Below are 12,050 nucleotides of genomic sequence, written 5' to 3'. Positions count from 1 at the left end.
CTTAGTTGGTCTTCTGAAAAGTCTGACACAATTCTTGATGCTGTGTTTTCGAGCAAAGATGATATATCAATACAAGCTTCCACATCATTAACAGCAATAGGTTATTGGTAGGATAGTTTATTTTTCCTGGATCTCCTTGTATGATGGTAATATATTGTGTCCTTTTTCATGCAGAGCTTTCCTTAATATTTGGTTCCAAAATAAGCGCTATTGCTTCCTCTTCAGTAAAATTTGATTGTGATGTTGGAGTTGGTATACTTTCCACAATTCGCTTAAGTCGTTTTGGTGATGCATAAGGAAGAATAGTTGCAATATGTACGGCAGCCATAGGTTGGTTTTCCTTTTTCAGCATTTTCCTGTTGATGTGTTGTAAGTAGAGATTTCCGTAGCAGTTTTCATCCAATTACAAATTATTAATCGACATTTCTTTTGATTTCTAAAGTATACTTTTAGGTTACTTCCGGATGATAGTAAGATGAATACGAAAACAAAAAAAATATAAATACTCCATTTTTTAGCGTGAACGTGAAAAAAATAAAAATAAATAATACAGAAATTTGGCTTAGTTCAGTGATGTTTTGTGTTTTGTCCAGTCATGTTCAATTTTATCATTGTAAAACTTAAATGAGTTATTGAATTTAATATTCATAGAAAAATAGTGTATTTAATATATTGTGAATATTAAGCAATAAGAAACAATATGACAGTATTGTGTTAAAAGTCAACTGTTAAAAAACATTTAGGAAGGTTTTGTTAATTGGTGAAGTTTATTAAATATATACCAAAAAGTAATTATCTTCAAGTATTATATAAATAGAATTAAAAAGTAAGTTGTCATATTTTACATTAAAATACTATTTTAGGAATAAGCTAAAAACTCTAAACGGCTTCCATTTCCATTATTTTTAAACGAAGTCTATGTTTTATTAAAAATATTTTTATATTAAATAAATTTCGTCTCTCTCTTAATTGGTTTAGGAGTTGTAAGTATTTTAAGACTTTTTCAAATTGTACCTTTCGGCTTTCATAATTCTTTGACTTGGATCAGGTCACTTGACACGAAATTGCCCATATAATATATTTAATATTAAAATCAAATATTTTAAAAACCACCTTTTTGAAATACAATTTTATTAATTTTCATATAGCTTTGGATTTAATTATTCTAATTATAGGTACTTTTTTAGTTATTAACACTAGCTCTTTCAATAACCTTTATATGATACTAATATTCTTAAGTTTTTGAAAGTGTATAACAGCTTAATTAGAAGAGAGCAAACAAAAAATAGTATTGCAGTATTAGACCTGGTCCACACTGGGAAACTTATGTTGAGAAACTTTTTCTTCATTCTCTTTTGAAGTTTTCTTAATGTCCACACATAGAAACTTTTGTTTCAGAAACTACGTATTAATCGCATTGATTGTTGTTGTGCGAATGAGAAGAATAACAAAACAAAACAAGTTTCCGAGTAGGAGAAACTCCGTACCGCGAGAGAGATGAATGATATTCTTTCTCTCTCACGCAAAATCAAAAGTTTCCCAAAAAAAGTTTCCTAGTGTGGTCCGACAGTTAGCGTCAAAAGCAATATCCCGTTTAGGGTCGTTAATCCATGACTTAGTAATTTCAGATCTTTATAGACGGTTTAATTCCAACTTATTTAAAAAATGTTCATGAAAGGTAACGCTTTATTGATTCAAAACAATAAATGAATTATTTAATTTTTGATTATTTTATTTTTTTAGAAAGCAGTAATCCCCTATTAAAATACTCCTAACAGAATTAAAATATAAAAAAGGGATCTGGTAAGTTATAAATGTCTTATTTCATCACGCGGTTCCATTTAAAATGTCGATTATTTGCAGAAAATGTAAAAAATAGATCTGACCGTTTACACTTTGGTTAAAAATGTATTGATCATAAGAGAATTTTTTTGCTTCCTAAAGTATAACAGGTAATTTCAATAAATACAAAAGTATGTATATTCAATATTAATTATAACATTATTTTTGTTTGTTTCGTTGAAGGATTAATGCGTTCCAAAATATAACTCTTATAATTTGATGGATTGTTCATAAAATTTATGAAGAACTACAAAAATATTTTAGAGTCCAACATTTTATAATTTTTGGAAGTATACCAGCCAACAGTTGGAATATCAATACAGATTTCCTGCAAATTATCTTATTATAAGGTAATAATTCTGAATTTTTGATACATATGTATGTACATTAGACATAAATTACATAACAGCAAATATTTTGAAGGGGTTAAAACTCATTCACAATTTTTTGTGAGTCGGTCTAATGTATGTACATATATTACTTTTTTTAGATTAGTTGTTAAATCAATTATTTTTTCTACTACTTTAATTTCAATTATTTTAATAAAAACTATAAAATTCATTTTATTTAGATTTATTTTTATAGATTTTATCTTGGTGAGTATACAAATAGAAGAAGAGAAAACACATTTTCTAGAGAGTATACTCATCTTCTACTTAGATGAAGAGAATATTCTTTTTCTAGAAGAAAAGAATACTTTTCTTCTAGAAGAAGAGAAAACTCATTTCCTAGAAGATAAGATACGAATAGATGATACTAAATAGTCACTTTAAGAAGTGTCTTCCTAGTCACATCTAGAAGAGTCTTTGGCAATACCTTACTTCAAAGAGTCATCTAGAAGTTTCTTCTGCGGGTCTTCCAGAAGTATCATCCACATTACTCTTAGATGTTCCCCAGCTCGGCATCAGTTCTTCCCGACTGGTGACAAGAATTCTTATACATTCGCAACATCGCTGGCGAGCTTTTAGCACGTTTGGAAGTTTCACACGGGTAACTTCCGCAATAGAAAATGTTTGTAGGGAATAAATCTAAATAAAATGAAATTTTATAGTTTTTATTGAAATTAAAATAGTAGGAAAATAATTTATTTAACATTATAATAAGATAATTTGCAGGAAATCTGTGTTATTCTTCCTGTTGACTGGTATACTACTCACCAAAGTTTAAATGGTCAGATCCATTTTTTACATTTTCTGCAAATAATCTGCAATAATCGACGACCGCGTGATGAAATAAGACATATATAACTTACCAGATCCTTTTTTATACCCTTCACATTCGTGAGAAAGGTATATGTTCGGAAGTATGTTTGGACGAATAATACAGATTTTCTGAAAATTATCTTATTATAAGGTAATAATTCTAAATTACTGATACATATGTGCATATATTATTTTTCTAGATTATTCATTTATTTCAATAAAAACTACAAAATTTTATTTAGATTAATATTTATAGAATTTATCTTGGTGACTATACATATAGTAGAAGAAAAATCTCATATTCTAGAAGAAAAATCTCATATTCTAGAAGAGAAATCTCATCTTCTAGAGGACATGAATACTCATCTTCTAAAAAAAAGAGTGTATTCATCTTCTAGTAGAACACTTCTAGATGATGCTAAGTAGTCACTTCAAGAAGTGACTTCCTAGTCACATCTAGAAAAGTCTTTGGCAATATCTTACTTCCAAGAGTCATCTAGAAGTTTCTTCTGCGTGTCATCCAGAAGTATTTTCCACGTTACACTTAGACGTTTCCCAGCTCGGCATCAATTCTTCCCCACTGGTGACAAGAATTCGTATACTTCCGCAAAATCGCTGGCGAGCTTTTACCACGATTGGAAGTTTCACACGGGTAACTTTTGCAATAGAAAATGTTTGTAGGGAACGAAGCGTCAGCAGAATTTTCAGGCCTATAGACCCAAGCATTCGAATCGCAATTCTGCTCGTTACAGCTGTAAACATATGTTTTTTTGCAGTAATCAGTAAAATTTATTTTTAAATTTTATTTTTTTTTTACTTTCCTCATTTTTATATTTTATATGAAAGTTTTTGATTTTGAGTGGTCAAATTTCACTTTGTATGGTAGGCCTCGCCGGACTATAATTTCTTACTTGTTATACCCTACACCACTATAGTGGGGAGGGTATTATACGTTTGTGCTGATGTTTGTAACATACAAAAATATTGGTCGAATACCCACCTTAAAGTATACCGATCGATTCAGAATCATTTTTTGAGTCGATTAAGACATGTCCGTCCGGCTGGCTGGCTGTCCATGTAAACCTTTGGCGCAAGGTACAGGCCGCAATTTTCAAGATAACTTGATGAAATTTGGAGGAAGTATGTTCTTTGGCACAGGGACGAAGCCTATTGAAAATGGTTGAAATCGGTCCATTATTTCAGCTAGCCCCCATACAACCGTACCTCCCGATTTGAACTTTTTATGACATAATTACGTTAAATATTCTGCTATCTCTCTAAAAATTGGCACAAATAAGTTTTATATAAGTATAAATGACACTGCAGATTTTCGTAAGGATCGGCCCTTATTGACCCTAGCCCCCATACAAACCCCCCTTCAAAAAATGTCTTAAACGACTAAAATTGACTTGTAACCATTTGTATCGCAATGAAACTCAACAAAACTAACTGTTATTTAGAAATATATCCTTTTCCCAAATTTACCGAGGATCGCCCCATATTTGACCTATATAAAGCCTCATTTAGAAATTTTAGTTTTTTCTATCAATAAATTGCTTAAATATTTTGGAATTATGGTAATATCCAACATAAAAGTTTCTTTATAAAAAATATTAAAAAGCAAAAATTTTAAAAATATACTCATGGTGTAGGGTATTATATGGTCGGCCATGCCCGACTATACTTTCCTACTTGTTTGTTTTTGCATTTGGTTTACGTAGATGTCAAAAACCATAAGTACGCCGTATTTATTTAATGTAAAATAATAAAATATTTTGTAAAATGTTTATGTTATATTAAAAATAAAAATAAAGAATTAAGTTTTACCTGAAGTTAGGTAAAACTTATTTTTTTGTGAAAAATAAACATAAAAAAGTACAATGAATATTTGTTGCGAATGGATAATTCTACTCCGGCGGAGTAATTTTCAATATTTGGCCATAATGTAGCAGCCGCCGGACGGGTAAATACCTTATATGGATTTTTTTATATAAAGCGTTCCGGAACAGACTTTTTTAGTTAATCTGTTTATCTACATAGTGTATATATAAAACAATATTGTTTATTTTGTTAACATTTAATAAATTTCAAAAATTGGGCCATAACGTAAAAGTCAGTTGCCAGTCAGTCAGTGTTCGGGAAGAGATTTTTTTTAGTTAATCACGTTAACCACACAATTTTAATATAAAATATAAAACAATATTGTGTTATATGTTAACATTTAATAGAAAAAAATATATTTTTCTTAAATAAAATATTTGTATACATACCAATTAAGTATGCCATTATTTAAATAAAATGATATTTTTTACATAAATAATTCAAAATATTAACGAAGTTTTTCTCCGTTTAACGGACATTTTTAAATATAACAAGTATGAATGTATAGTCGGCGTAGCCGACCATATAATACCCTACACCTGTCAGTATGTATGTTAAAAATGGGGATTATTTAAAAAAATAAAACTTTTGGTTTGTTTTTTAACTTTATTTCGGAGTATTTTTACTTTTATTTTGGCAAAAAAAGAGGCTCAAAGGGCAAAAATATGGCCCTATCCTTAAAAATGTTGGTAGAGGGAGTTAAGTCTTCTTCAATATTATTTATGTAGAATTTAAAAGTGTTATTAGTTTTTGTAAGTGAATTTTGACCTTTAAGTCATTTTCTGAAGGGGAGTTTGTATGGGGGATAGGGCCAAATGAAGCCCGATCATGATTCTAAGCCGATTGGTATACTTTAAGGTGGGTATAGGACGAATATTTTTCTATGTTACAAACATCAGCACAAACCAATATACCCTCCCCACTAAATGAAAACAATAACAAACTTTCTCAGCTACGGAAACCAGGCGAATTAAGAAAAAAATTTATCAGCTGATTGAATAAAACCACCTTATGTGAATTCGCCTTGGGCTCTGGTGTATAGAAAACACACGGGCTATAGCTAGGGGCATTTACAAAAACAAAAGAGTACCAAGCGCCTAGGGCATCCTTGATCTAAAGTCAATTTTTTAGCTCATACAAAACTTGTTTATGTGAAATTTCATCGTTGTAGTCGTATTTAAGTGTTAAAGGCAGTAATTTTCTAAAGGAGAGCTTTTATGGGGGTCACTTACAGACAGATCCCCATAAAATTTGATAGATAAGTTTTGTCTAGCACAATCGCATTTTTAAGTCGGTAATTAAAGTTCATGTCATATTTTGAAGGGAAGCTTATATGGGATAATTATATATGCTCAAAAAATTTAGTAGATAGGTTTTGGCTCATACGAAACTGGTTTATGTCGAACTTCATCGCAGTACTCACATTTTTGAGTTAATAATGAATGTTAGAGTCATTTTCTGAATGAGGTAGGGTTTAGTTATGGATCCATGATCATAAAATATAAGAAAATTATTTCTGTATACGCTTGATAATGAAAGTCATTTTCTGAAGGGGATCTTATATGGATCGAGTGGTTAATTGTGGACCGATCCTTATAAAATTTTACAAAATGATATAAGTTCCTATAAAATATATATTTCTGTCGAATTTTACCGCTATAGATGATTCTTATACACAATTATGAACTTTAAAGTCCTTGATCTAAAGTCAATTTTTTAGCTCATACAAAACTTGTTTATGTGAAATTTCATCGTTGTAGTCGTATTTAAGTGTTAAAGGCAGTAATTTTCTAAAGGAGAGCTTTTATGGGGGTCACTTACAGACAGATCCCCATAAAATTTGATAGATAAGTTTTGTCTAGCACAATCGCATTTTTAAGTCGGTAATTAAAGTTCATGTCATATTTTGAAGGGAAGCTTATATGGGATAATTATATATGCTCAAAAAATTTAGTAGATAGGTTTTGGCTCATACGAAACTGGTTTATGTCGAACTTCATCGCAGTACTCACATTTTTGAGTTAATAATGAATGTTAGAGTCATTTTCTGAATGAGGTAGGGTTTAGTTATGGATCCATGATCATAAAATATAAGAAAATTATTTCTGTATACGCTTGATAATGAAAGTCATTTTCTGAAGGGGATCTTATATGGATCGAGTGGTTAATTGTGGACCGATCCCTATAAAATTTTACAAAATGATATAAGTTCCTATAAAATATATATTTCTGTCGAATTTTACCGCTATAGATGATTCTTATACACAATTATGAACTTTAAAGTCATTTTCTGAAGAGGACTTTATAATGGAGTTTGATCAATCCTTATTAAATATTGAAAGGAGATATTTTTTGATGTTGTATATAAAAAGGCTAAATTTAGCCTTAACAAGTTATTCGGCTATGCCGAATCTTAAATACCCACCACTATCTAATTTTTAGATAACTTGTCAAAATGTTTTTTCCGTATTGAGGGTACTTACATTTATGCATAAATATGTTAAAATAATTTTAATTAGGTCCAAAAAAATGTATATTAATAGGACAGTTCGAAAACATTTTAATAAAATGATTTATCTATACACAGAACATACTTATTTCGAGTTTTACCCGAATATAACGTAATAAGTGGTATTACGTGATATTCAAAAGTATACCTTATATGGAAACTAAGACAACTGGGCTTATCTGAAAAAATTCCGTAGAATGATTTATATATACAAAATACACATTTATATCGACCAATTAGAAAAAATTGCGTATAATGATTTATAGCCAAAAAATGTAAGTCGCATTTTACTACAATAAATTTATTAATTATTATTAAATATGTGTCGAATTTTATCAAGATAACTTTATTTGACAATGAAATATGTGCGTTGAACTGATTTTGGATATGGGAGATATGACCAATTGTGGACCGACTGAGATCTAAGTTGATAGTATGTTATTTTTATATTTTCATGCGTAAAATTATGTGTTGATACCGATTAATTTGGGGAAGATATAATTGATAAACTAATTTCCGGGAAAATATTTTGTATGATTACTACGGGAATCTACGGGATGACATGAAACCATTTAACACTAACCTGACAATTCCCCAGCATATACTGGCGTCCCTCTAAACGAACGGTAAGAGATAAATGTACACAGACCTGTACATTTGATATCACCAGTTTATAGTCCCGGCAGACTAGAGGTAATGGCAGCACCTCTTTACCCGGGGATTGCAATACACCATGATGGAGATTTCAGCATGGAAACATGCCGCCGGGGGGATGAAAATATTATATTGCGAATGAACGAAGTTTTTCTCCGTTTAACGGACATTTTAAAATATAAAAATGTAAACAATAACAAACTTTGACAGCTACGAAAATCAGGCGAAATAAGAAAAAAAATATCAGCTGATTGAATAACACCACCTTTTATGAATTCGGCTTGATCGCATACGAACTTCTCAAGAAGAGCGTCAAAAACACAAATATTTTATTTAGTTGCTTGGCAGCATTCAACAAAGTAGGTTGATGTCGCTTTGTTTTAGAAATTGCAAACGCAATTTGAAAAAAAACAAAATATCAAAAACAAGTGCATAATTTAAAAACAACATACATACTAAATAATTTTCTAGAATGCATAACAATGAAAGTAAATAAGATCATTCTTATTTGATACTTTTTTTGTACATTTTAATTTGAAATGTTCTTTCTATGTGATGAAATTATAATTCTTATGTACATTGATTATATTTTGTTTATAAATACTTCCAATTTATAGTAGTGCAATTTATTCTTCAAAACTGAAAATAGCCAAATATTTTTTTCATTGCAATTTCTTTGAAAAAATACCAATAGTGTGTGTGTAGTGGTGATTTTTTTATCTGCCTCTCTATTCGCCGGTATATGGGCTAAATTGTATTAAATGCACTTAAGTATATTATAGCCACCTAAAAGTTTCTTCCGATTTTTTTAAGTACTTAAGAGACTTTTCGTTCGGTTTTGAAATTTCCCTAAGCTAGCTTATACACATTATAGTTGGGCCTTAAACCTTTGTTTCAGAAATTGCAAACATTACAAAATGCAACAACATCATTTGCAAACAAGAGAATAACTTGCAAAAACCACGTACACTAAAAAAACTTTTTCCGAATGCATAATAATAACAATACAAAAAAACAATATTTTTTAAACATTTTATAATAAAGACATTCATCTTTGAAAAGAAATAAACATTATTCTTTGGATATGTTTTATATGTAAAATTTACCACTGAAAATAATCCATGCTCAACTTTACGAAAAAATTTCATAAGTTCTATTTTCGTAATATTTGCAAAAATTTCATGTATTATTTATAAAATCCTTTTCTAATTTTACGAAAGTACGAAAACCTTTCGTTATATTTTTTTCTTTAATTTTAGCGAAATTAAACATAATGATATTAATTATATTATGATTAAATAAAACTACAACATTTTTATAAATTTTAAAAAAAGTATAATATTATTCTGGAATTAATTTCATAAAAAAAATTGAAAATTCGTGTGGAGAATAATTTTGAACTAAAATTAGAAAATTTATTTTAAAATGAACAAAAATGTTGAATAAATTAATATTTCGTAAATTTTACCATATTTATTCAAAATTTCCTTTTTTAAATTTATGTAAATTAATTTTTTCAAAATATTTTACATTATACTAAAATATTTCGTACAATTTCGTATATATTACGAAAGAATTTCGTGGTGCGAAACAACGAACGATTCGTACAATGTACGACATTTTTCGTATATTTTAGGCATGGATTTTTTTCAGTACATTTTACTTGTTATTAAATTTGACATAACAATCGTTATTAGAAAATGATTTCTCTAAGCATTTTTTTTAGTATTTTTTCAACACTACAATAACAGTTTCATTTTCTGCGCTTGGCTGCTCTAAACCAATTTATTTGTCGTTCATCTGCGCACAGTTCGTTACGTACGACGACTTTCGTCATACGCACTGATTGTGCGTATTTTCTTATATTTTAAGAAAATACGAAAAAAAAATCGTTCATTCTAATTGATCGTATAGCATAATTAAGAGAAAATAGATTTTAAAATATTTAAATTAAATACAAAACATATCGATTTAAAAAAAAAAACTTAATATAATAATTTTCCGAAAAATTAAAACATTTTAAGAAATAGTATCTTGAAATGAACTTAATTTTTGGTGGGAACATCAGCAACTTCCACTTTGGGCCACCCTAACGTACATACATATATGTATTTCAAATAAACATATGTACGTTTACAGGCGTGTATTTTAATGAATAATATTCAACAATTGCGTGTGCAGTTAGAAAAAATGTTCGAATCCATGGGCGGCGATAAATTAGAAGAGGATGCGGCGAATATACTTAAAGAACTGCAACAAAATCTCAATTCTGCCCTGGATGACTTGGCTTGCCTTTTCGCAATAAGGTAAGAGAATTAGAATAGAATTAAAAAAATAATTTCTTTGCTTATATTACTATAATATTTAAGTCTGGAACCACGTATTACTCAATCTGTAAGGGAGCTAGGTGATTTGCTACTCGCAATTAAGGGTGGTGGAGGTAGTGGTAACATAAATGCTCAAAATCAAGTAGCCCAACGAAATGCTGTGGCCGTGGAAGCAGACGAAGTGTTGCGACCACTAATGGATCTTTTGGATGGTTCATTAACTCTTTACGCACAATCATGCGAAAAGACAGTACTTAAACGTCTGTTAAAGGAACTGTGGAAAATAGTGATGCGCACGCTAGAAAAGACTATTGTGTTACCTCCAATGACTGATAAAACGGTATAATTTTAACTCATAAGCAAATATCAGCATATTAACGTATAAAATAATTACAGATGATGTTCAAACATCTAACCGACAATGCTAAAAACCTCGCTTCTAACGCTAAAATTGAAGATATGGGTCGTCTTTTTAAGTCACATATGGCTGGAAAGCAAGATGTTAAAAGTGCTTTAAGTGGTGTAATGGATATTTCAAAAGAAGTCGAAAAGAATTTATCGCCTAAACAATGTGCTGTTCTTGACGTGGCCTTAGATACAATTAAGCAGTACTTCCATGCCGGTGGAAATGGACTGAAGAAAACGTTCCTTGAAAAATCACCAGAACTCCAAAGTTTACGTTACGCATTGAGCCTTTATACCCAAATGACTGATACGCTTATTAAAACGTTTATCTCCAGCCAAGTGCTTGAAGGTTTGTTCGTGATACAGTCTATTTAACTTACGATAATATATTTATTTTCAATATCTTTTAACAGTTGATCCCGAAAATCAAGAAGAAAGTGTTGGCGAAATATCTGTACAAATTGATCTATACTCGCACCCTGGAACCGGCGAATATAAAGTGAATGTAAAAGGTAAAATGTATACGTAATTTGACATACCAATATAGGTCGATCCATTTGGCCTTGCAATAATTAAATTGGTTTTAACTTTAAATTCAAATACTAATTTATTTAATTTTTTTTAGTTGTGGCAGCAAATGATCTTAAATGGCAAATTCCATCTGGCATGTTTCGACCGTTTGTTGAGATCAATCTTATCGGACCCCATTTACAGGATAAGAAACGTAAATTTGCTACCAAATCGAAATCGAACAATTGGTCGCCGAAATACAACGAATCCTTTAATTTGTAAATATTAAAAAGTACATATATACTTCTTAGATTATAAATTATATTTGCTATCATAAAATTGCAGTACTATTGGCACTGAAGAACAACTGGATTTTTTCGAATTGCATATCTGTGTCAAAGATTACTGCTTTGCTAGAGATGACAGATTAGTGGGTGTGGCCGTTATACCTCTAAAGGATATACTAGAAAAAGTAATAGAAGAAATTTTGAATTTTTGTTTTTATCGTTAATAATTCGGTCTCTATTATAGGGTTCGGTTGCTTGTTGGCTGCCATTACAAAGAAGAATTCACATGGATGAGACTGGTTGGACAATTTTACGTATTCTATCTCAACGCAATAATGACGAAGTCGCCAAAGAATTTGTTAAGCTAAAATCGGAGATCCGGCAGGAACCAATAGCCGGCACGTAGAGATATTAATGAATAAAATCATTTAAC

At 30.0% G+C, this 12,050-nt stretch overlaps 1 protein-coding gene across 1 annotated transcript; it reads left to right on the top strand.

Annotated features, from left to right (window-relative positions):
* Nucleotides 1–9,994: 9,994 nt before the first annotated feature.
* LOC124419770 (protein unc-13 homolog B-like) lies at nt 9,995–12,044 on the top strand. Its single transcript, XM_046950387.1, has 7 exons — nt 9,995–10,394; nt 10,458–10,755; nt 10,812–11,169; nt 11,234–11,332; nt 11,446–11,608; nt 11,676–11,802; nt 11,862–12,044. The coding sequence occupies exons 1-7, from the start codon at nt 10,240–10,242 to the stop codon at nt 12,021–12,023; spliced, it is 1,362 nt and encodes a 453-aa protein (XP_046806343.1). The 5' UTR covers nt 9,995–10,239; the 3' UTR covers nt 12,024–12,044.
* The last annotated feature ends 6 nt before the right edge of the window (nt 12,045–12,050 follow it).

Source organism: Lucilia cuprina, chromosome X (assembly GCF_022045245.1).
Source record: "Lucilia cuprina isolate Lc7/37 chromosome X, ASM2204524v1, whole genome shotgun sequence".
NCBI classification, from domain to species: Eukaryota; Metazoa; Arthropoda; class Insecta; order Diptera; family Calliphoridae; genus Lucilia; species Lucilia cuprina.
Note: the sequence above shows the minus strand (reverse complement) of the source record. Positions and strands in the feature narration are given on the sequence as shown.